This window comes from Acanthisitta chloris, unplaced genomic scaffold (assembly GCF_000695815.1).
Source record: "Acanthisitta chloris isolate BGI_N310 unplaced genomic scaffold, ASM69581v1 scaffold15608, whole genome shotgun sequence".
NCBI lineage: Eukaryota > Metazoa > Chordata > Aves > Passeriformes > Acanthisittidae > Acanthisitta > Acanthisitta chloris.
The window spans coordinates 16,173-42,996 of record NW_008688814.1 but is presented as its reverse complement, the minus strand read 5'-3'; the positions used below and the strand labels follow the sequence as shown (position 1 = coordinate 42,996).

Below are 26,824 nucleotides of genomic sequence, written 5' to 3'. Positions count from 1 at the left end.
ATTAACTTTTTGCTGTAAATAAGCATCACCTACTCATAAATTAAATTTCACTGCTTATTTTGCTCTTCTAGGGACTCAATCACACTTGCACATATTAGTGCTTGTCCCGTGTCATTTCAAAATGAGAGAACGCACACAGTGAAATATTACTGAATGCAAAGTGGAAAGAATTCTGGAGAAACTACATAAATTATGCACATTTCCATACTACAAGATTTCTTACAAATATTTTCCATGACTCTTTTACACCTCATTTCTACAAAACAGTGCTTGGGTCTCTTATCCATGATTTATGAAAAAATCATTGGAAAAAAACCCAACCCAAAATATTGAAAAGTCATGATAAATATATGTCTATTATGCATTTAAAATTTGCTTTCCTACTGGGGATTTCCTACACGAAAAAGATGAATTCTATTACTGAATTCCATTACCAATTTCCTTATGAAGCTGATAAGCTGAAAGATGAGATAGATGTATTTGGGCTTATCCTGACTAAATACCAATCACAAGTACAGGTTTATTCTATTTAAAGAAAAATTCCTCATGAATTTAATGGAATTATTTCTGAGTCATCTTGTTTCAAGTAGGATATCTACAAGTAGTTTCACTATATGGATTAATAACTGATGGATTTTAGTGTATTGGTTGGGCTTCAAGAATTTAAATCCCATATTCATCATGTTTTTCTTTCAGTTCCACTGCTCTAACAAAATGGTACACTGTGGAATCACTTAAAATACAGAATCTCTTATTAGGTTAAAAACTTTTCAAAAATGAAAGGGGCTAAACCCCCAAATAATTATACAAAACACTCCTCACACCTCTCCAGCCTCCACTCAAAACCCTGCAGAAAACCACATAATGTATTTGATTCTTCTGAAACAAGAACAACTTCCTACAGACTCAACTATGGTTACACTTTCAAACTCAATTTGATGTAGAACAAATTACTATGTATCAGTTTCACTATGGATTCTATCAGTGTCTTGTAGCCATACTAGTACTTGAAAAAATATGTTCCAGAGTTAATGAAATTTTTGTGGTTTGCATTTAATGAATACAAAGTATTAGTTTTTTGTCTTGAAGGAGTTGTGGGCAAGTTTGGAAAGATTTTCCACAAATCTCTTCATATCCCTTCTAAAAAAAATAAATTTCAATGTCAACACAAATTGTTTGGGTGTAAAACACAAACAAATTGTTTTGGTATAACTACCACCAGTAGTAACTGAAACTTCCAATCCTCACACATTTTGCCACACAGTACCTAAGCACCTGTCTTGACTGCAGTACTGCAGAATCAGGCTTCAAACCTTGCAAATTAGAGGAAAGCTTAAATATTCATGGTTTTCCTTTCATCATCCAACCCCAAAGGAGTGAGGAGAAATCTTTAGTAGAAGTAAGTGTATCAAAGCCTTCTTACTAACAGAACAGGATGTTTGTTATAGATGGGAGAGCAGAGACTAATGGTCGTGTTGGTTTTGCTTCTCTGAAAACCTCACCACTAAATAAAACAATCCTCTCCTGTTCTCTGAGCCAAAATTTAATTAGCTTTGCTATGAGTGTATTCCAATTCATTCTAGTACAGCAGAGACAAACAGTTCACACTGATTTTGACCCAGAGAAGCCCTTGGCATTCAAGGCCACACTCAAGGTTTAATCATCTCCCATCATTTCCCTATTTATAAATGAGAACAATTTCATTTTCATCAGCTGTTAAAGGACCTGAGAATACTGGCCTGAATGTAGTTAATAAGATGACTTAAGTTACAACAGACACTCTCTGGCCCAAATACCTTCCAGATAACAGGAATGTTTTACCCATTCTTTGCATGTCTATTTTATTCTTATGTGCATGGTTTTTCATCTCCTTCGCTAGTGACTCGCTTGAGTATAAGTCAACTTGATTAGCTGTTTGAATCAAGTAAATCCATCAAGATCAGCTTCTAGAGTTTGGTACTCAGTACAGTTAAATTCAGGCAAAAGCAATGTAGAAGATATGAGTGCATTATGTCATATTAAGACATAAAGGCTGGAGTTCCATAACGTATGTGAAATCATTAGACCTCATTAATGTATTCAAGGACATGAATGCAAAGTGCCAAGATGATGGATCAGACTCTTCTCACTGGTGAAAACCAATAAAACAAGAGGTAACAGCAAAACCTGATGCACAGGAAGTTCCACCTGAATATGAGAAAACTTCTTTCCTGTGCAGTCACTGAGCACTGAACAGATTGCCCAGAGAGGTCATGGGTTCTGCCTCACTGGAGGGATTCAAGCACCATCTGGATGCAATCCTGAGCCATGTGCTTTAGGGTGGTCCTGCTGGAGCAGGGAGGTTGGACCAGATGACGCACCGTGGTCCCTTTCAACCTAACTGATTCTATGTTTCTGTGAAATATAGCAAGACAAGAAATAGGGTAGCAAACAATACTTTGCCTTTGGTGAAAATTCCCCTTGCAAAGAGAAGCTGAACAGGTCCTGTATCTGAACAATGAACTTATACATGGACACACACACACTCTCCACCCCCACCCCACCAACTGAAAAACATCCCTTCTGCATGAACTCAAATGATAATTTTTATACACTTCTGGAGACAGGCAGGTACTGTCTTGTCTGTTTTGTCACACACTGGCCTTTTTGTTTTTAACTAAACTTCCCTCTTTACTTCAGTATTTGTGCAAGTTGCACTTTACATACTACATGCTACTTTGTCGCAGCAAGTATGAATAGTCTTAACTGCATTGAGCAATAAATCCTAAGCAAGAGGTATCAGGTCTACAAAACCAATTTATAGACTGATCTTTCTCTCAAAGTCCTATCAGAATATTGCTCCTACTGAAATTTTGATCTTCCCACAAATGTAAGGCACTTTGGGAATGAACATGATTGACATCTCAAAGAGTTTAGCAGGCTTGTGATTCGGAAAATGTGCATGCATGCATAACAAATCATATGACATTTCCCTATGGAGGTGGATCTTATTGCCAGTTTCTCAAACTAACTGTAAGTAGTGAGTAACAAAGCAAAAGAAAAAAAGGGACTTTTTAATTCTGTGCCAAGACTGTCTGATCACACATAAAAGTGTTACCGATTTTGTAAACAAGTTTACATGTGCAGTTTTTCAAGCCCTACATTATATTAACTGCAGGTTATGACAGTAGTCTGTTCATTCCTCTCCTAAGGAATTTCATATTGCTTAGACATGCTGAATTTCTGAACACAATCAAAATGAGAGCTCCAACTGGAGGAAACATCTACACTGTAAGGATCTGAAATCATTTGTAGTTCATGCACCTGCCTTCTCTTAAGCAACTTATAAAAAATGCTTCAATTTACCCTTCAATGAATTTCTAATACAGATGTTTGAAGATGACTATGGCTGTGGGAAAACTGGTTACCTAAGTATCACTTAAATAGGTTCCAACTGTGACTGGGAAAATAAAGGAACAAGAATATCTAAATTATTAAAGCAGAAAATGACAAAAAATCCATTGTGCTTTAATGAAACACAGCCAGGAATATTATGCACAACATTTATGGCCAGAAATAGTAGAAGCTTCTGACTAAATAAATGAAATGCAATGTGATGGCTTTTCCATCGCTTACTGCCTTGCTCATCCAAATGGACATATGCACACATGCCCACACACATGCATGTAAGAAACACACTAATACTAACAGCATAAATCATGACAACCCTCAAGAATAAATACTACTAATAGGTATTTTAGGCAAATTTTTAGGTCTGCCAATTTGGGAGTTGTCACCTGTCAGAGCAGTATTTCTCTTTTTGTGTTCAGTAAGCTTTGGCTCATCATCCCTCATACATTGCAATTCCCAAAGATGCTACACGTTGGTCCTAAAATATTGAGTCCAATAGTTTTCTTTTTACTTACACTTGAAACAGAAATAGAAAACAAATAGGAAAAAGAATGTGATTGTGAGTCAACTTTGCAATAACACTGCACGACCAGTATATTGGGCGTCTCATGTGACAACACACTTTTTTTCTCTGGAAATCAAATGATATATATATAAATGCTGAAATGGATATGATAATAAATTACATAATGAGGTATGTATCTACATTTCAAGTGTGTTTATGACTATTTACAAAAGAAAAATACAATTGAATTAATTTTTATTACTTCATTTCTGACAAATTAATTTAGAATTTATAAAAATAAAACCAAGCATGTGATACAAGATAAATAAGTTATACACTGTCCTACACTGCTCTGCAATTATGGACCCCAGCACAAAAACTGCCACTAAAAGTAACTCTGAGATCATGGGAAAAAATGGAAAAATACCCTTTTATACTTACCATTAGCGATCACTGGAAAATCTACATGAATTTTAGTTAGCAGAAAATGAGATAAGCATTGATTCTTTGAGGACATGTCAAAAACAAACCCCATAATGCTGCAGCAGTCAGAAAAAGAAGATGAAAAGGCTTACCAGGGCCTCTGATTTGATTGTTGGCCTGACTACAACGTTTGGGTCAGGATGCAGCATAACTGGTTTAGAGACTATTGGTACCCCTGGATGACGCTGTGTAGGTGGACTTGGAGCAAGTTGCTATGGAGTTAATTTAAGAAAATTACAAATCACAACATAATTTGTGCAAATTCATCATTTCACTGAGAGGCCTCAATTCAAATAGTTTATGGCAATGAATTTAACACACTGATACAAGGAAAACCTTACAGAATTATTTTACCTAAGGCTTACAAAGTCAACAAACCGAAACATAATTTCTCTTGCAACCAAATAATAGCTTTTCCCCTAAACTCTGGCTTCACCAGCAACATTATGGAAAAATCTCAGCCCTGCTTTTGGCATTTATCCCATAAAGGCAATGAACTGAATGAGAAGCTACAGGAAAAAAGTGAACGTGAAATAAGATTTTTCACTAATCTATGACTAACTAGATCCTTTAGGATGAAATTCACCAGGACTGCAGTGATCAGCTTTACATAGAGAACTCCAAGTCAACCTATCTTGACTTAACAGCAAGAGGTTAGTTAGGGCAATTACCTACCCTTGACTCCACAAAGTACAGATACCGAGAGGCATCTGAGACCTAATCGTGCAGCACGTGCGAACCCAGTTCTACACTTCTTACTCAGCCAAAGCTCCCACTGACGTCAAGAATAGTTTTATTCATGAAAAAAGTTCAAAATTGAGCCCTGTGGGTTCAGTTCCTTACTTGACCCCAGCAACTCTTAGCACACTTTTCTCAATGTTTCTCATAGGAAATGCGATGTATTCCAGATATCATTCATATAGTACAAACTGTATCCTCTGAAATTATTTATTTGCTTCCAGCAAATTGTTTAAGTCACTTTTTTTTTTTTAATAGTGGATTTTTTTTTCTTTTCCTTTTTTAATAATTTCAGAAAAAAAACTTTGAAACCAGATATTTGAAAGTCCCTGTGGACATCCCTCAACTAATGGTGTTCCACACTGCAATATATAATGTTATGCTTTCTGATCTTAGAAGAATCAGAATCAACAGGTTCACAAATACCAACTTGTTCAAGCTGCACTGAAACCAGATTATTTCTCCTGGAGATGAACAATTTAGCAACAGCTTTTTCTAGAGTGCAGAATGAGGAAGGAAACCTGACATCTGGCCACCCAGACTCAAAATCAGTGCTCAAAGGCTATCAAACACATTTAGGTTCTTCTGAGACCAAACTTGCTTAGCACCTATTATGTTTAAAATATAGTTTTGCCCTAGCTCTTTTTGCTTTGACAGAAGAACAAAGTACATGCTCTATTACATACAGACATCCAGACTACACCAACTTGGAGTATGTGTTGCTAAATGCTGAAATATCACATCCTCAGACCATGAGGAGTCAGTTCCACTACCTGGTATTAAGCTGCTTGTAACACAGCAATGGATCCACACACATAATTCCAAGTGCTGAATTTTAAATAGATTAGCCATGCCGAGTCAAACCCTTGAGATTAACATTCCATGGGAAGTCCATAAAACTACAGTCATTATTAACAGTACATGACATACCAGCGGATTGCTTGACACAGGAGATACTTTGCCAGCGTGGGAGGTGTTTCTTACAACCTAAACAGTAATAGACTTAGTACTGGGTTCATATAAAGTGTAAAGATAATAATAATTTTAAGAAACAGGCAATTTATACCAGGTAATTTAATAGTTGCTTGTCAAGAAGGTATTTGACAGGATTTCATTCCTTTTGTCAGGTATTTGTTTGAGCTGAATTGCAAATTAAATGATCTAGGGGAAAGCCCAAAAACTTAGCAACACAGAGAATATTTACCAGTTTGAGTAATATTAGAAAAGTGAACTTTTGGGACAACTAGATTTGCCTTATTTTTAGGCTTTATCAGGCATAAGCACAAGATGTTTAATCCATGAAATCATATAACTGTACTGCATCCACTTATCTGTGGTGTTAAAAATCAACTTTGTAAAATGTAGCAAGGATAAATTGTTAAGCTTCGAATTTTTCTTCCCTTTCTGAAACCATATCAGGAATACTGAGTTATATGCTTATAAACAAAGCAGTTTTGGCTCAGTATTAATATTTTACTAAGAGTCTAGCTATTTCCTCATATACACTATTAGATTCAGTGAAAACTGACATTAATTTTGAAGGCTAGTTTATTTGTTATTACCTAATACATTTTTCTTATTTAGTAAGTTCTTTTCTCTGACATACCTAGTAGTGAAAAACTGCCAGCAACACGTATGTTGAGGTCAGATCCAATATGGCAGTTCCTATATTGCTTCCTCTATCTGAATATTTTCTACTAGCTTTAGATGAGTATATTTCCGCTCTCCACACTCACTTTGTGCACTTATTGTTATTTCGCATCATTTTTATTTTGCAAATAACTTGGGAAAACCTGTTATCCATAAAAGCATTTGACATTTCTTAGCATATTCTTGGCACTTCAAACATATAAACCACATATATCAAGCAGGATTGGAGGTCTACTGAATTTTTCAAGAAATTTGTAGTTCATAGAATCGTCAAGGTTGGAGGGAACCTCTAAGACCATAAAGTCCAATCATTAACCTGCCACTGCTGTAACATTAAACCCTAAACCAGATCCTCCATTGCCAGATCCCGACACCTCTTATACACTTCCAGGGATGGTGACTCCACCACCTCCCTGGGCAACCTATTCCAGTGCCTGAACACCCGAACAGGGAAAACATTTTTCCTAACATCTAAGTTCACATAAGGACAATTATTAAGATAGAAATGACCTACCAGTTTCCCCTGAAAAGTAATTGACTTGCATATCCTTCTCCACCCAGAATCATGCAAACATAAAACCTAGTATTTCCAAGTATGCATGCAAAAAAACCTGAAAAACCAACAATGCAGTCAGTCAACCCATGCAGAAAACTGTGTAGGAAAGAAGTGACCATATGGGATCCTTTTCTGCCATGCATGCAAGAAGTTCAACCAGATTACCAACTCTTGCTTCTCTGTTTTACTGGCAATTTATACAGTTTTGATCTTTTAAAAGTTTGAGCTCCTGATTTTAAGTCAATTGTCTTTGTCCACTCTTCTCACCTAAAAAAGCAATTCGATGACATATTCAAAACACTCTCACAAGTCATTTTCAGCCAAGTTTCTTTGTCCACTCTTCTCCTCTAACAAAGCAATTTGATGACTTATTTTAAACACTGTCACAAGTCATTTTGACTACACAAATATTTTTCTCAAATGTAATATGTTGAGTGTCATTGCTTTTTTTTAAAAATCTTTAAACATTCAAGTCCAAATTCAATAACCTCCATGCTCCCACTAACAATTTCTGTTAAATTTGGAGAGCTTACATAAAGGCCTGATACATTCTGCCTAAGAAACCTGCATGTGATTGGGTTACAATGTATGTAGAGAGTAAAGCAGAATCTTCTTGACCTAAATTTAGAAAATATTAAAATAAAACTATTTCTGGACTGCATTCACTACTAACAAACAACAAAACCATCTCATTCCCTCTTTTAACATTACACATGGCAGATGAGTAGGTCCAGTGGGCAAAGTGGGTGACGGATCAGGAGGAGGAAGCAAGCAGGGAAATGGTAAAGGCTCATGCGTCCAAACAGATCACGAGGTCACCTGGGTAGGTGGTGTTACCGACAGGGTTGGACCTCTTGCAGGTGGAACATCTGAGGTAGGAAGTGGAGGAGGTGGTGATGCTGGAGTAACAGTGGGGGGTGGTGGCAGAGGTGGTGGTGCGCGTTGTTTAGGCTTGTCAACTTCATCTAAGTTTATATCATCGAGATCTGTGGTATGAAGCTGCAGGCCACCGGCAAAACGCCGCATTGATGTGGCAGAAGGAGGACGTCCACTTGCCAACTATGTGCAACAGAACAGAAATCTGGCTTCACAGTTCTGCCTGAAACAGTCCTGAGCAGTTAATGGCCAATCCTAGAACACCACTCAGCCTATCTGCTCCTATACAGGAAGCTCTTGGCTTGTCCCACATGGAATATACAAGAACATTTTCTCTGAAAGCCTTTTTAAAAGCACTCCTTGCAATTCTAGTTCAAAAAGAAGAAAAACAGGAGCACTGTGACAGTAGCCTTGGCTGTTGGGGTAGAGGGCATGACAAAAGAAATCCCAGAAAACCCCAACAACATGAAATCTTCAGAAGGTGAAATTTTCAGAAGGTAAAATCACAGAACAAATAGCAGATAACACACCTCTCTACCCTCTCTAGCTCTTATGAAGAGAAAGCAAGAATTACTTCTTGCAAAGTTGATTATCTGAAAGGAAGTATTCAAAGACAGGCCCTGAACTTCTATGCCATTAAAAAGGGAAAGGGGTTAAAGCCATGTAAACATAACCACACATTAATACAGGAAAGTAAACTAAGCTTAAGCAGCTATCAAAATAAAAAGTCTAGTGTGCTATGAAATTCAGATCCTCAAGGGGGTTGAGATTTAATAATTTCTGTTAATCCACACCAGAACTATTATTGTCTTGTACCCAAGAAGCAGTTCAAGCCTGTAGTTCAGATGCATTTACCCCTCAGAAGCACTCAGGATTTGTGGTTTACATGAGTTTAAGTGCTTGGGTAGTTTTGTAGAAAATTTTAATAGACCATTTATATATAATGTCATAGAAAAATTGATGGAGCAAATACAATACACAGAGTGCTTGTTTTAAATCCAGGTAGAGCTCTGGAAATACAATCATGTTTGTAATGTGTAATGTTACTTTTTTACTTTACAAAGTAAGGGGGACAAAGTTCTAGCAGAACACAAGCAGCCAAGTTTAGGTATTGAGAGAAAACTCAGCATAATAATTTCAGCATCTTAAGAGACTGAAATGCCACATGGATCTGAGCCTAGGGTCAGGAAGAACTGAAGATCAGCTGCTTTTTTTCAGAGCTGCTCCATGTTGACCTGAAGGAAATCATGTGAGAGTGTTCCCCAAGGGTCCCTTTTGTGGTTGCAATTTCTTGGGGATCCCCCGGGAGTTCAGCAGATTGCAGTGTTCCTCTTGAAAGCAGCTGTACTTGGAAGACAGCCAGAGCAGCAGGATGGTGGGAAAGCCTCACTCCACATCTAGAACAATCAGGCTCTACAATCACTATCTGCAACTCCCCTAATTTAAGGGGACTATTTAAAGCACAAACCCAAACCCCATTCTTTGGGACTTTCTTATATTTTTGTAATTTTCTTAACCTGTGCCTTTATTCCCAACAACACAAGGAAGCATGCAAGAGCTCATCATGTTCTTATTTTTATAAAATACTAATAAATATGCCTGGGTCTCAGATTTGCTATTTATAGCATGTTCCACCTAGCTCATGCCCCAAATTGCTCATGAGGCAATAAACCTGTTAATTTTGTGGTGATAATACACTTTAAAAGGATAAAATAAAACCAGTTAATTAAAATAATTTTTGAATCTTCATAAAATACAGAAACAGAAAATGGTATAGGTTGTAATTCATCAATTACTGACTTTTCCCTCTCTTAGAATGAAGGCTGAAAGGGAAAGAAAAAGACAGATTTTTGTCTGGTATAAACCTGTTGCTTTTATGAGACTAGTGAGTGATTTAGAATTCATGCAATATATGGAAATGCCAGAATTTTACCTCAGGAGACTCATTCTCCACAGAGGAAATCTGTTCTAACCGTGTTTGACAAAGTCTTTCCACCCAGTGCTGCACCTTTTCTGATTCTTCCAGGTCTTCTCGTTCTGTCTCAGATACCTTAACCATAACATCGGTGCATGAGAAAGGTTATAGGTATGGTCACGATAAAAATATATTCCAGAAGTATGAAATTCCATTTAAACTACTTTTAAAAATATTTATGCTTTTGAGAATTATTTCCTATTTTGCTGTCTTTCATTAAATTCATCACTATTCATGGACACTCATTAACTGCTGGGCAAAAACTGACTGGAAACAAGCAAATGTGGAAACAAAGTTTTGCAGTGAAACAGCTTTTTAAATTTCATCATCTTGGACATAATAAAACAAGATAATTCTGCTAAAGATCCAGCTCATTTTCTTTCAATATAGTTTTGCACTTGATAGGAGAACATGACATACCTCTTGCACAAGACGATTTATTTTCAGTTGTTTCTCTCTCTCCAACATTCCTTCTTTCTCTTTGGCAAGTTTTTGCTCAAACTCCATTTCCTTTTTATTCTTCTTTTGTTCACACAGACTGTCACTTTTTGACTTCTTTTGCTCTTTCCCCTTCTGGGAAGTTTTGGTGGGTTTGAGGTTTTGGTGGTTTGTTTGGTTTTATTTTTTTTTTTTAAGTTAAACAGAGTTTTACATCAGCTAAAATCATCACAAACTTCAAGCTTGGTACATGAGTGTCTGCCTTGAAAATTTAATTACAGTCTGTGCAAGTATGGGGATAGTCTTTTACAAGAGAATTTAAAGTCTATTTCGTCAGCAATTTGCAGGAAATTCAAATTTGAATTTGGAGGGCCTGTGCACATTAACATAAGATAGACAAGATCAGACAGTTCAACTTTTTTGCTCCTCTGCAAAGATACAACATTAGGGCACAGGCCCACTACAAAACTTGGAGTATTCAAACAGTTTTGGTTCGGTTTTGATTTGCCATCTCTCTGCTTTGGCATATTTTTATATAACTGAGTGCTTTCAGATGACAGATGCTCATGTATAGGTAGATGTGAATAGTCTGTGCATAAAACAGCTTCATGCATATGCCCTAAACCCAGCATTGCATCCCTTAATAAAACTGAAATGAGCAATTATGAAGGAAAGGCTTAGATCAGTGCAGAAACTGAATTGCTTTCAGGAAAGAACACTGCATCACAAAGGCCACATAGCTCCTACAAGCACTGGATAAAACTGCTCAGATGAGTCAACTAATACAGCACAAAGCAACTCTAAAATTTTAGAGACAGAGTGCAACTAAAGGGAAAAGCTACATAGCCTTTTTGAAGCCTCTGTTCCTGTTGTCTTTGAAACACACCCTGCTCCTTATTCTACTTTAATGATGTCACACTTCTGCTACCCTTTCCCATTGGTGAAGGTAGGGCCTAGTTCATATTGAAAAGCCCATGTTCTCCTTTGATTTATGACAAAATAAAGCAGAGGAGCAGCTGATCACTTTGTGCCAATTACTGCCACTGCTGAGAAAGGCTATGCTTCAGGTTTGATTTTGTTCTGCTCCTCATCAGCAGCTCCTGCCTTTTCATGCTTTGAATTCCCAAAACCACCATGCTCTGCTTCACATTAAATAGCATTATTTGTCCTCCTTTCACCTTTTGCACATTGATATCGATAACAAAACCATGGAAAACAGACATTTTCCCTGGCAGCTACAAAAGCCAGTTCTCCCAGTCAAGTTAATTGGAACTTTGTACTGGTGATGTCAGTGGGATGCAGTCTACTGCTTCATGGTTATGTGTGGGAGCAGGGGGAAAAAGAGTAAAAAACCACAAACAAACCCCATAAACACTGGAGACAAAAACATTTAAGTAGAAACAGATAGCTTTTCACACTAATGTTTTAACATAAACCCAATTCAGTAGCATGTTTTATTCAAGGAAAATTAGTTTTTGCCTTAATAACACTTGCTGATATTATCCTTTAAAAACCTAAAAGATACATTTAGTACCACCTACTAAATGTAACATCAGTCAGGTCAACCTGCTAGATATCAACATTTGAAAAACTACTGAGTTCAAAGGCACACTAAGCAGCACACATGCCAAAATCTTCCAGAAGGTGAACATACATCATACTATCTGAGCTACATTCACTGCCTTCAGATACAACAGGATGATTCATCCTTTCCACCCATTTTCCCCATGGATTCAGTTACTTCCTATTGTAGACATTTTTAGCACAGAGTAAAATTTTGTTTTTGAAACAACACAAAAAAATTATTAACAATTTGGAGTGTGATCCAGATGTAAAATTATTTCTAAAAGCAAAAGAATAAAAATACAGCTTTACAAACTTCTAGTGCACACTGTGTGGTACAGTTCAACAGAAACTGGGTAAGATCTTTGTTACTATATGGAAAGGTATTTGGACACTGTAAACTATATTTGTCAGCAACAATATAAAAGATCACCTATTTGTGTGAAGAGACTGAGTTTTCATAACAAGTATTTACAGCTTTCAGACAGAAATCCCTCTGTAATGGCTTTCCCACAGGTTACAAAGTCATGATGATTTACACTCACCAGCAGTACAAAATGGTATCAGTGTCAGGTACTGACCACACAGAAGGTTAAATTAATAGTCCTAAATGGTGACAAAAGTACTTCATCTGTCACACAATCCTAACCTCCTCTGAAAACAGACACACAGAATCTTCATGACACTTCCACCACAGTGAATCACCAAAGAGACTCACCACCAAAGCACACAACACAACTGCAAACCCCCTATAATATGGCCAATATACATCGAATGAAATAAAGAGAATAAAGCAACAGCAAGAATAAAATATTTGAAATGCTGATAAATTGAAATTGCAATACTTTAGCAGCAAGTCTACAGACAGAAAAGTATTTTATCAAGCTAAAGGTGAAATGTGTTTTTGCTCATTTACTATGATGTACATGCCTAAAAGCCTTTTGCCTCCAGCTCTCCTGACTGACAGATTTGCAAAGGTATAACTGGGAACTGCAGACTTGGTTCCCACTGAATATTTGTCTCTGTACTGCATTGGGTTTATTTATACATACATTATTCTGAAGACTTTTGGAGAACATGAAGACATGCACTGATCCCCTGTAACAAACACCTTCTGCAAAGTATTGACATACAATTCCCACTGCAGCTGGCAGAACTTGAAAGTCTAAAGTATTTAAATGGGCAAACTCCTAGACACATGCATCCCAAACACATGGTAATTTGTGCACACATTAAAACGAGAAGCATTTTACTACAAAAAATGTCTAGGAGAAGAAGAAAAACAAGGAATTCAAATTCAAATACACAGCAATCAAATTTACACATCAAACTTTGTACCTTACGGATTGTGGGAAATTTTCCATCATACCGATAAAACCATCCAAAAGCTACAAAAGGTAAAGGAAAAGTTGGTTTTTGAAGAAAAGCCAAGGAATGGTTCATATTCAGATCAATCCACACTGATACATGTACCTGATGAAAATTTATTTGAAGGCGCAACACCAAAGTTTGGATATTATGACAAGTTCTTAGTCAGCTTCTTGGTAAGTTTTGCTAGTAGATTTAGTTATAGGTTCCCCTGACACAGATGTAATGTCAAACAAAGCAAATGCAACAAGTAATTTTCATACAGACATATGCAATGCTAAGATTTCTGTGGTCACAGTCCTACTGTACAGTAGTTTAAACAAGCCGCCTTAAAATGAAACAGGTATTCAAACTCATTCAAGCTTATGGCAGAACACTGACATTTGAGGAGACAAGAAAAATTCCATTTCCTAGGACAAAATATCTGAAGCCAAGTGCATAAATATTAAAAAAAATATTGCTAAGTAAAAGCATACAAAATCTGTTGCCATAATTTTATACAAGAAACACTGATAACACAGAGAGCTCTCAATATAATTTGTAGGATTGTTAGAATTCGTATCGGGGTATCTTTAGAAAGCAACAACAGCAGCAGTGTCAAAACCCTTGATCATTTACCAAAGGACTACACATTAGCCCTAGAAAACCCAAATGGTCAGTTCAGTGTCAAGGCTGACTGTCAGGAGGAAGTGAAACACAGGAAGAATCTGAGTCAGGATAGGAAGTTGAGGCTGAGTGGCAAACCTGTTTGTCTTGTTTCATGATCACTTCATCCATGTCATCTGTTTCAAGTTGGTTGTGTGCAACTCCTTCTAAATCTACTAAAGAAAGGAGGAAAGAAATGAGAAGACAGAAGTGACAGTCTAATGGGAGGTTCCTATGAAATGAAAAAGAGATCAGCAATGTGTGAAGTTTCTGTGAAATAAAATGTAGTTAGCAAGGTCCTGCTTAAATCAAATCAATTTCCAACCTTCTCCAATCCTGAAGAGCAGTTAGAATCTGCATGTGGACAATTAGTCTATTCTGTGATGAAAGGAAGCCTGCAGAGGTAGGTGGCTTATACTGTAATTAAGCCATCATTAGTTCTGGGATATGTGGCTTCAAATAGAAATATCAGCCTTCTATTGCACTGGCACTGAGGGAAATGCTACACAGAAAAAATACTATCTGGAAGAATCAGGAAAGTAAATGGATAAGAGATGATTTCAGTAGAAACATTTCCCCATCTCAGTGTCTTGCCTATGAAAAGTTAAGTGACTTCCCCAATGTCACACAAAAAATAACATAGTTGGGTTAGGAATTGATCCAGGACTTCTATAAATTACACAACAAGCATTTTCCACTTTTTTTTGTACAATACAATTTTAGTACACTCTCCACATACAATCTGTAGTTTCCAATTTAGCTTCTTAACTGCCAACTAAGCACCAATGGTCCTAAATTCCTCTAGGCCATTAAGTCAGACTTACACTTTGGGGAGTTCTTTGTGGGAAAGCTGCAGTGTACAAACAGAACCTCCTCAGTCTCTCAGCTAATTCTGAAGCAGAGTGCCCACTGATATCAAATCAACTTTTGGGTCCACATGCTGGAAGGGGAAGAGATACCATACAGAGGGACCTTGACAGGCTGGAGAGGTGGCCCCATGTGTACCTCAAAGTTCAACATCGCCAAGTGCAAGGTCCTGCATGTGGATCAGGGCAATCCCAAGCACAAATGCAGGTGGGGCAGGGAATGGATTGAGAGCATCCCTGAGGAAAAAGACTTGGGGGTGCTGGTGGATGAGAAGCTGAACATTACCTGGCCAAGTGAGCTCTCAGCCCAGCCAGCCACTGGTATCCTGGGCTGCATCAAAAGAAGTGTGGCCAGCAGGTCGAGAGAGTGATTCTACCCTTCTACTCTGCTCTTGTGAGACCCCACTTGGAATAGTATGTCCAGCCCTGGGACCTTCAACATAAGAAGGATGTGAACCTACTGAAGCAGGTCCAGAGGAGGCCACAAAGATGATCACAGGGCTGGAGCACCTCTCCTATGAGCAAAGGGTTGGGGTTGTTCAGCTTGGAGAAGAGAAGGTTACATGGAGACCTTCTAGCAGCCTCTCAGTACATAAAGGGGCCTACCAGAAAGCTGGAAAGGGACTTTTAAAAGAAGCATGTAGTGATAGGACAAGCAGGAATAGTTTTAAACTAAAAGAGGATAGATTTAGACTGGATATTAGGAAGCAATTCTTACTGTGTGGGTGGTGAGAAACTGGAACAGGTTGCCCAGAAGTTGTGGCTGTGCCATCCCTGAAAGTGTTCCAGGCCAGGCTGGATGAGGCTTTGAGAAACCTGGTCTAGGGAAAGGTGTCCCTGCCCATGGCAGGAGGTTTGGAACTAGATGATCTTTAAAGTCCCTTCCAACCCAAACTGTGAAAAGGCTGACAGGCAAAATACTGAACAGAAACAACATGGAGAACAATGCACCAAAATCCAAGCTAAAGGGGTTGACACCTCAGACATTTTCTTGGTGGGCTTTATTTATTTCTGTTTCCTGCTGCTGCTGCTTGTTAAAAACCATGACTATTTAAGTGGATGTAGATTTTGCAAGATAGGTACCTGTTAAAAAAGAGCCATTAAATTAATTTGTTGTCTGCTTCCAGCCTTCTGAAAATAACCAGGTCATAGCTAGCTTGCCTTGGACACAAACTGGTGATATATTCCATACAGCTCAGTGATGTGTCTTAAGCAAATAGCAAAGAGGCAGGTTGAAATCAATGACTTACTTTTGTGTTTAGAACGAGGGGCAGAGTGTACATCTGCAGTTGCAGCTTTTAGAGATTTGGGTGGTTCTTTAGGACCCCAGTCTTCTTCCCACTCCTTCTTATATTTCTCTTCCTCTGCCGTTATCCTATACGAAAAAAACCCAACAGCATATTCATTACAGTTATTTAATGCTCAGTATGTTTGGTTTTTCTCTTTATATTAAAGGGTAATAAACTGCTCCTTCCCCCAAACCAAATTCCTTTCATCAGTCTGTTTCATTTACTAAGTTACTGAGTTAATCTGAAAAATAAAATGTAACTGACTAATGTAACTACTAATGTACTAATGTACTTACTAATATAAGTAACAGTATTCTTACTTGAGACTTTTAAGGCCAGTTATACAAACACCTGCACAGATACTAAGCCCAGAGTGATACACTACAGTACTGTGACCTTGACTGAAGCCAAAAATCATTTCTCACGTAGTAATTTTTCACTCTTAGAACTGAGAAATGCCTGTTAGAAAAACAGTCAGTTTTAACAAAAACACTGAGTGACAGAACATCTGCCACATGCCTAAATCAGATGTTACAATGGTAAATTATACCTAGAAAGTGTGTCTTCTTTCTAGATCTTATATCCCTTTTGATGACTGGTTCCTAAACACCTAACCCTAGGTTGCACTAACAAGTTCCCCAAAGAACTAAATACTGTTGAAACATTAAGCATATTAAATTCAGTATTCTAGGGGGGATAAAAAGAAAAATGAAAGAAGACAGGGGAATAGAGGGTCAGAAAAAGAGAGAGGCAGAGAGAGCGTCGCACTTCAGGACAAAGGAGCTTGCAAAACAAGCAATTTACCTAGAAGACACCTAGAATGGAACCATGATCACAAAAAAAGAGGACATTTCAAATGAAAATTCAGCAAATACCAAGTAGGTCACAACAGAAGTGCCATATAACCTAACAGACTGTAGGTTCATATATGGTGCCTGAAGTGATCCAAGATCTATTCTTGACTATAGCTGCTCTTGAACTGGTAAACTGATATATGGTGCCAAAATTTACCAGGTCCTAGATATATATGATGCTATTTATACTTGGATTATCTTTTGCATCTCTAAATTAGTTAAAGTAAATTGAAAAAATATTCTCATGAGGTCAAAGCACTCTTACATCTGTAGCTGAGTTCAGAATTTAAATTTGGAAGCACAGTAAATAGCAGGGAACAATGGACAGAAAGCTCTGACATTTCATTTTAATTAAAATACAAGAGGCTACAATGTAACTTACAGTACACAGAGCTACAAACCTCTGCCATTTAGGCACATTTGAAAATTTTTCCTAAAATGTGTGTAGGTTACTGAAAAAGGACATAGCGACTGTATACAAGGAATTCCTACAGAAAGGACCTTTAAAAGGAAGCCAAAGGTGATCCTCACAAACTGTTAATGCAGAACAGCATTATTTTCTAGTGTAATTGTCTGCTGCAATTGCTTTTTAAATGTCAATTTTAGATTTCATCCGAGTTCCTCTACAACCATTCTCCCTCCTCCTTATCTAGGAGATTGACACTGACTTAACAGTTTGGACTGTAATATGGAAAAGCTTAACAGTGCCTGAGCAGCACTTGAAAATTACACAAGGAAGTATGAAGACAATCTAGACTTTACAGTAAGCAGCCTAGCACTTGAAAATTACACAAGGAAGTATAAAGACGTGCTAGACTTTACAGTAAGCAGCCCTGAGGCAGCCTCATCATGAAAGCCCTCCCTGAGTAAACATGCAGTTCATTCAGCAGAACACTGCAGATATCCATTATAACAGGCAATCTGGACTTGGGGAATGGAATCATTCTTCACCTGTGATGGCCTGCTTTTACAGCAGCTTTTGGCTATTGCAGGGATTTCTATAGTAGACCACAATAAAGAACAAGATGTTATCATTTCCCCAGGAATTATAAAAGGGAAATGTGTAAGAATTCATCCATGTGCTGCACTAGAACCCACTGCATGACTTTTTGCAGCTTACAGATTCAGAAATCCCTGCTTTTTTTCTATCAGAAAGTTTTAGCTAATACAGGGCAGCTTACAGATTCAGAAATCCCTGCTCTTTTTCTGTCAGAAAGTTTTAGCTAATCCAGATACATGAAAAGGGACTTCAGTGAATGAATATGAATTAAAAACCGTTCAGTGTGCCAAAGATAAAAACCTGAAGACTTCAGGGTCAATCTTTGCTCTAAAAGGCTGCATCAAAGTGCATCAAAGTGCAATTTAAACTTCTTTCATGCAATTTCCCAAAGTCATTTAGATGGGAAATTAGTTACTGGGAACACAACAATATGTAATAGTGGTTAAATTTCGAACTTCCAAATATAAAACAATGTTTAAGTTACAAATATGGTGCTGACTTTATTATGATGCAATCTTTGTGTCTTGTTCCTAGAATCACAACTTTTTAAAACCAGAAAAGACTGTGATAATAAGCATCAGAATTCCTGAATAAAATAGGTTATAGGACTTCCTGCTTTTGGTGTCAGTTTTACTTAATTCTCACTTTAGAAAAAGCAAAAGCCTACTTAAAATTTATGATGACCAAAATTTCTACTCAAGACAATTAACATCACACATCGACCTTATTTTAGTCTAACTCTACACAGCTTTGGTTTTCAGAACTGTCTGATGGACTGAAAAGGCAATTAGAATTCTACATTGTGTACCCTCTTACATATCATGAGCAAACTACCTGTGTTTTGTTTTGGATTTTTAAAATATAAGGTAAGAGGATATGTCATTGAGCCTCCAAATATATGTATGTTTTCTAACTCTTTAGTTATTCTTTTCTGTTTCTTCCTCAAACCATTTCTTTGCAGTACTAATTTTCTTTCTGCTAGAATTAAATATTGTGGTTCAGGAATAACAGAGTGAACAAGTTCCTAGATACATAACTTCCTCAATATTAAGTTTCTCTCTATATTCATGACATATTTTTAAAAAATAAGTGCTCAACTTCAACTTTATATTGAATTATCATCATAAGCCTCATGTATTCCAGGTGTCGATTTTCAGATCAGTTTCTGTAACTGTGGTGTACTTACTGATATGTACTGGAGCCTACATTGAACTAAATGGAAATGTTACACAATTTTATTAGAAAGGAACGTGCACAATGTTTTCAGCCAGATACATTGAACTAAATGGAAATGTTACACGATTTTATTAGAAAGGAAAGTGCACAATGTTTTCAGCCAGGTCTAATATACAAGAACTCTCTTTCAGGTGGCATTTTGCCTAAGTACGGTTTTTACTTACTGCTCTATTTCTCTGCGATATCTCTCTTCTTCCTCTGCAGCCTTCTGGGAAATCTCCAGTTTTCTTCTATAATAAAAGGATTTAGGACACCATACTAAAAATAGCATTTTTTGATTAAGAACTTGAACAAAGTGAGTGAGCATACAGTCAGCAAGACAGAGACAGTAAACATATATTGAGGAAAAATGCTCTTTTTTAAAAGTCATCCTTAAGATACCAAGGGTTCAATATCCTTCCATAGGAAAGCTGAGGATATTCCTGACCATCTGGATAATAAGGGCATATCATCTATTTAAATTTTTTAAGGTACCATCTCTTTCTGAGACAGTTCCCTAGTGTGCTATTTTAAGATTATAAAATTTGTAACTGCCCTGCTAAAAATACAGGATAAGGGAATATCATCAGGAACATAATATCACACTGAATCACAGGGGTATGAGAGTTGGGGAGCAAAGTGATGCTTCTACTCAAGACGGGCTTGAATGATACCAGCTCTGAAAACCCAGAGCATCATAGGATAAGGATTTTATCAACAGAGACTCTGCAACAGCAAAATGAAGTTAATCTAAGTTGAAAATCTTCTCACTTCTGTGAGAAGTGTCACAGAAACAATAATGTGCTTCTGGCTTCCATGCCCTCTCCAAATTTTTCAGACTGTCCTATATAGAGTCCTTACAATCTCTCTTTCTCCTGCTGCTCTTTGATGATTTTGTTAGTCTCCAGGGCAAGCCGCTTCTGGTGCATTAACTCCTGGCGCTCTAGCTCACGGAAACGTGCTTCTCTTTGCCTTTCTTCTTCTGTCATGAACAGCTCCTTTCCCTGCAATCAAAACCACAACCCAAATCAATGAGAAAAGAGTCTCATAAACATAGCTCTTTTAGGAAATAATTCAAAACCAATCACATACTAGCACATCTGCAATTTCCTCATGTCACTTTTTCTGAGTAATGCATTTTGAAAGACCCTGAAAGACCTGACCACTTCACTCCAAAGAGCTAGTCCAATTTCAGCCCAAAGTTAGGATGTGCTAAACACTTCAGAGGAGGAATTCAACTACTAAAGACAGCAACAGCAGTGTAGGGGTTTGTTCTGCCAGTTGATGGAGGCAACAGAAATGACCCAGACACCAACAAAAAGAATAGACTTATTTTACTACTGGTGTTTTAAGATACTAGAAAAATGAATAATATATTTACATATAAGGTTAATGCACCAAATTATTACTATATACAGGAAAGAACAGTGATTAAGAGAGATATATTACCAATTGCCCTAATACTTTATCATCATCCAGATCTGCAGTCGCTGGGGAGCCCCTGGTTGCAGTGAGGGTTTGGAGAGCCTTTCCCAGCAATTGGGAAGTCCTACACACTGTGTCCACTCATAGCTGAGCTGTCTAAAATCACTGCAAGTGGGTCCAGCTTTTATAGGCCAAATTAGCAAGCAAAAAAATAACTTGCAGTTTCTTGTTGTTTGTACGGATAATACCTGGTGGTTCTCCCCTCCAACCAACCGAGGACGGGGCTTGGCCAGAGCCCAGGACATGGGTGGTGGAGTTTCCTGAGATAGATTATAGACAGGACATGACCTTGGCAACACTTCATGGGCAATTATATAACCAGTACCAAAATATGAGATATTTTACAGAAGGCACCATGGCCTTGGGCAGATATATAGCCTATACAAGGGTCATCTATAAGGTATCTTCCAGGCAGCATGGCCCATGACAGGTATACAGCCTAAGCAAAGGTTATCTGCATCTATGTTCCACATGAAGTGGTCTAATTAACTAACACAAAGGAGCACTGTTCACAAGGAATACAGGATTCATGCATAAGTCAACTCTGGTTTGGGCCTATTGTTCAGGCCCTAGCATTTCAGACCCTAGCATTTCAGGGTCATGCCAAATACAGGCTCAGTGTGTCACCCAGAAAAAACTTCGTTATACTTTCTGGAAATCTGAGCAATGAAATGCCAGAGTACAACACTTGGAGAAATTCCCAGTGTAAAGACAACTATACAGTTACTGTGTTTTAATGCTCTTATGCTTGGCTACTGCAGAAATGTACCATCTTTCAGAGAACACAAATTCAGGGAATATAGACATTACCAAAACACTGTATAGCTGAAGTGTTGGTTTTGTTCCTGGTTCATTTGCTTTGCAGTTAAGACACCAGCACTATTTTCTATTCAAGAAAGATACTTACACAATGCTATACATGGAACACTTTGATAACATTAATATTCATTTCTGAAATCACAAACCCATATTAATTTTGGCAGGAGTTTTCATGTCCCTAAGGTTCAAAATAGACAGATGAAACAAAACCAGGCACTGAAGAATGCCTTTGCCCCATGGTCTTTGCTTACAAAAACCAGAAGCAGGGAACCTGTTTCCTTTTGCTATCTCTTCTTCAGTATAATGATGCATACTGAGGAAAGGAGAGACATGCAAGGTGAAGTAGTGTGGAACAGAAGAGTTCCATAACAGCAATTTGCCATTTTAAGGATACAATCCCAGTGATGCATACTGGAGTAGATCTCATATTTTCTAACAGTTGGTAACATATCTGGGAGTTGAAACTAAGTCCTTAGGATTAAATGATGATCTGAAGCTTAATCAACTAGTCTGCAGCATTTGTTTAAACATTCTCTATAATGTTGGACAACAGAATCTTTTGTTACTGTAAGAGTAGTCTAAATAAAACACTGATTCCTTAATGTAGCTGCACAGTATACATGAGCCCTTGGGAAGCAGCTGAAGTGATTTGTTACATATTTTTTCCAACTTAATTCAGTTGCAAAGCAATTAGAAAACACCGTCTTCGATTAGTTTACGGAACATGATTATCCTTTTGTATATAAGCAGTCACTTTGCTATAAGAAGGATGAAAGCAATAAAAACATTAAAACATTTATTGAAAGTCACACTGAAGTCAGAGGGAAGATGTAATTAATTTCAGCTGAAGAGTGGAAATGAAAAATTGAAAAATTTTCAGTGTGTTGATACACTAAAAAATCAGAGGAACAATTACAAAAGGAATTCATTTGGAATATGACTCAGACATCAACTATTCAGGATGAAAAATTATTTGACTCCAATTCACCTTTCATGTTTCAGCAGAAGCAGATATCTACTAGAACAGAAGCTCTCAAACACGAGAAGCCACTAAAATGAAATTAATTTCTGTTCCTTGCAAAAGGAATGGTTTTGAATCGGCCCACAATCATGAAACTGTTCTATTTGGTCATCAGAAAGGGACTGGGGAGTACTGGTGGCAGCAGCTTGACATGAGCCAACAGTGTGCACAGGTGGCCAAGACGACCAACAGCATCTTGGCCTGGATCAAGAACAGTGTGGCAGAAGGACTAGAGCAGTGATCATCCCCCTGTACTCAGCACTGGTGAGGTCACACCTTGAGTGCTGTGTTCAGTTTTGGGCCTCTCACTTAAAAAAGGACACTGAGCCTCTGGAGTGAGTCCAGCCAAGGGCAACGAGTCTCAGAAAGCATCCAGAACACATGTCCTGTGAGGAAGGGCTGAGGGAGTTGGGTTTGTTTAGATTCGAGAAGAGGCTTGGGGGTGACATCATGGCTCTCCACAGCTAACTGAGAGAGGGTTGTAGAGAGGTGTGGGATGGTCTCTCCTGCCACGCCTGCAGGGAGAGAACTAGAGGGAATGGCCATAAGTTGAGACAGGGAAGAGACAGATTAGACGGAGGGAATGGCCATGAGGTGAGACAGGGAAGAGACAGACTGGACATTAGGAAACCTGTTAGGGTGGTCAGGCATTGGAATAGGTTGCCCAGGGAGGTGGTGGAGTCACCACCCCTGAAATTCTTTAAGAGGCCTCTGAATCCAAGTCTGGAGGATATGGTTTAGGGGTTACAGCAGTGGCTGGTTAATGGTTGGACTTGATGATCTTAGGAGGTCTCCTCCAACCTTGATGATTCTACGATTTTATTTGAGAATAGTTTCGATAGTATGAAGCACTCAAAAGCCACTCAAACATATCCTGGTTTGAGAGAATTTAGTGGTCTAGACCTTATAAAGGAATATAGCTTTAGTTTTTATCCATATATTTTTCCCATTTTTTTTGCCCACATAGGAATTTTCACAAATGTTCTGCTTTTACAGATATAATACTTACAGCGCCAGCTACCACAGAGATAGTCAAAGTACGACTGCTTTTGAGCACTCTGACAGCCTGCAAATTAAAACAGAACAAAAATCAGTCCAAAGGAAGTACTCAAAGGCCTGTATATATAGGACGAAAGATGCTGGTTGCCAAGGCTGGAATATCCAGAAGCCTTACCTGAGCTAAATAGGGTGGTAGGTATGCAAAGTTCCAAATTCCCAGCTTCAATACAGAACCTCTTAAGGAGGCCAGTATCAAAACTTATCTTTTTTTTTTTTTGTAGCCAGGAAAATCAGACAGATGTTTAATAAGCTGACAACCAGAAATTCAGGGAATTAAAATTACGTGATCTTACCTCTTTATGATCCACATTAGAAAAGTCCACTCCATTTACCTCAACAATCTGATCACCAACCTAAAGAAGTTAACACAAGTTTTAGTACAGAAGCTAAGGTAGTACATATATTAAATGTGGTACCCTGTGGTACCTACCTTGAAGGTGGCATACTTACCTCTAAGCCAACCTCTGCTGAAAGAGAACCCGGCTTAACATTGCTGATAAAAATTCCTGGTTTTTGTGTTGGACCACTGGAAATACTGGTAATATAAAAAACCCAAATATGTATAGAATAATAAGTACAGAAAAATACAGTGAATAGTTTTAGTTCTTTTCTCATAATTGGTTTTTGATTAAATAATAGTTAAGCTATTAGCCTACTCTGAAACATCAAAATGTGCAAGTATACACACAATGCTTATCATCCTACTTTTCTATTCTTTACACCACAAAACTGATTGAAGAAAAAGCTAAAACAAAAATATTCAAGCTTCTGGATTTTGCCTTAGATGTCGAAACTAACATAGTATACCCTGCTACACTGTCTAAGGGACTGGGACACGAATAACATTTTAAAGCAAGCAAGTAACACTATGAAGAATTACTACTTCTTGCACATTTACTCACTGAACTGCAGTATACTCCATGTATAAAACAATTTTATTTTTTAGGATTACTTATTAGAAGAAAGAAGGATGGTTGCCAGCTGACTTAATACGAGCCAACAGTGTGCACAGGTGGCCAAGAAGACCAACAGCATCTTGGACTGGATCAAGAACAGTGTGGCAGAAGGACTAGGGCAGTGATCATCCCCCTGTACTCAGCACTGGTGAAGTCACACCTCAGTGCTGTGTTCGATTTTGGGTCCCTCACTTTAAAAAGGACATTGAGGCACTGGAGTGAGTCCAGTCAAGGGCAACGAGGTCAGAAAAGGTCCAGAACACATGAGGAAGGGCTGAGGGAGTTGAGTTCATTTAGCCTTGAGAAGAGGCTCAGGGGTGACCTCATGGCTCTCTACAACTACCTGAAAGAGGCTGTAGAGAGGTGGGGGATGGTCTCTCCTGCCATGGCTGCAAAGAGAAGACTAGTGGGAATGGCCATAAGCTGAGACAGGGGAGAGTCAGATTAGATGTTAGGAAAAATGTTTTCTCTGTTAGGGTGTTCAGGCACTGGAATAGGTTGCCCAGGGAGGTGGTGGAGTTGCCATCCCTGGGAGAGTTTAAGAGTTGTCTGAATCTGGCGCTGAAGTATTTGATTTAGGGGTTAGAGCAGAGTGGCAGGTTAATGGCTGTATTTGATGATCTTAAGAGGTCTCCTCCAACCTTGATGATTCTATGATGTTTCAACCAGAGGCCAACATCTAGCTTGGAAACTTTAAGTTGCCGTCTAAGCTGAGCCCAACTAAACACAGAAACTGCTTTTGAAGACTATATATCCAACAAGTGATGTTGAACCACTTTTGTTCATAGAAGTTGGTAAATAATTTTTTAAAAACCTTAACATCCTTCAAATAACATGAAACAAATCCCCCTGATAACTTTACAAGTATATATTCATTAACACATAAGAAAATCCTTCAATATCCTTTCTATCCCCAAGACCTCTATAACTATCGCAAGGGCAGGAGTGCAAGGACCACAGAATTATATTTCTAAAAAATCTTGCAAATTCAACATTACTTTGAGGAACTGGCTATTGCTTTGTGATGACATCTAAGTCTGAATAGGGTCACAGAAAACAGAGAGAGAACCTGACAGTGGACTGTCTTGGAACTTGCCATGTCACCAAGCAGCATTTGAAAGTATTTAAAAACCTAAAAGCATTTAAAAGATCCAATTCCATGACAACTTGTATTATGACACTTTCAGCCTGCTTTTATTCTTAAATTTAAATTTTCTAGTTGTACAATGGAGCTTTTAAGGCAGGTATTTATGTTTTTGCCTAATAATACAGAATATGTGCCACAGATACCCTGCTGTTCCAGTCAGCCTTCCTGATTCAGCATGGATCTCCATTTTCCTGATATCATATCAGTGAAGGATGGAAATAACTGCCTAGAATGTCTCACTTAACAAACCAGTTACATCAAATGAGAAACATGTACCCACCTGCATCCCATGCCTTTTGTACCAATCAAGCTCATGAAGACTTTCTTCTCTTTACTCTCTCTCCCTCCAGAAGAAGCAAGTCCAGCAACACTGCCCTTTCCTTCCTGTAGAGGGATCAAAAATGCTGTAGATGTTTGTCTTGAATTCATATCAAGACTACTATAAAATTTCATGTAGCCTGGATGAAACCCTGCCAACATCAAGATAAGATTCCTCCAAGGTCCTATCTTACTGGAAATGAATGGGAAGCAGAGCAATTTCAGTGGAGCTGCATGGCTGAGGTGAAAGACTGACCTTATCTATTTGGAGAAGATTATTTAAATAGTCAAACTTCATCTTCAGAAAAGGGTGAAGGAAAATTAGAGGAAAGTGATATGGCAAAATAATAATTTGGATGTTTCCTGACAAAAGGGTTGGAGAAAGACATGATAGTCTAAGACTTTGTTTCAGGAAGAAAAGAATGGTAATCATGATATTTCTTTTCACTGCTGCAAACCATAGAAGTCACTCACATTCAAAGTTGTAATTCCTCCACTAATATACCTAAGATAGGCCAAATAATCTGATAAAGATTTATACAGTAGAACTACAGTCTGAGAAGTTAATAAGCTCAAGTAAAATAAAGTACCAATTAATAAGCAAAAGT

At 37.9% G+C, this 26,824-nt stretch overlaps 1 protein-coding gene across 1 annotated transcript in view; it reads right to left on the bottom strand.

The window, feature by feature from the left end:
* Nucleotides 1-26,824, bottom strand: part of USH1C (Usher syndrome 1C (autosomal recessive, severe)) — a 47,171-nt gene that overhangs the window by 7,570 nt on the left and 12,777 nt on the right. Inside the window, exons 8-19 of the mRNA XM_009081178.1 lie at nucleotides 26,179-26,273; nucleotides 24,246-24,330; nucleotides 24,089-24,148; nucleotides 23,746-23,802; nucleotides 20,273-20,415; nucleotides 19,597-19,662; nucleotides 16,304-16,428; nucleotides 13,513-13,562; nucleotides 10,594-10,746; nucleotides 10,132-10,248; nucleotides 8,142-8,381; nucleotides 4,471-4,590 (exon numbers count right to left, since the gene is read on the bottom strand). Of these exons, the coding sequence (XP_009079426.1) occupies nucleotides 4,471-4,590; nucleotides 8,142-8,381; nucleotides 10,132-10,248; nucleotides 10,594-10,746; nucleotides 13,513-13,562; nucleotides 16,304-16,428; nucleotides 19,597-19,662; nucleotides 20,273-20,415; nucleotides 23,746-23,802; nucleotides 24,089-24,148; nucleotides 24,246-24,330; nucleotides 26,179-26,273 (1,311 nt within the window). The remainder of the gene's footprint in view (nucleotides 1-4,470; nucleotides 4,591-8,141; nucleotides 8,382-10,131; nucleotides 10,249-10,593; nucleotides 10,747-13,512; nucleotides 13,563-16,303; nucleotides 16,429-19,596; nucleotides 19,663-20,272; nucleotides 20,416-23,745; nucleotides 23,803-24,088; nucleotides 24,149-24,245; nucleotides 24,331-26,178; nucleotides 26,274-26,824) is intronic.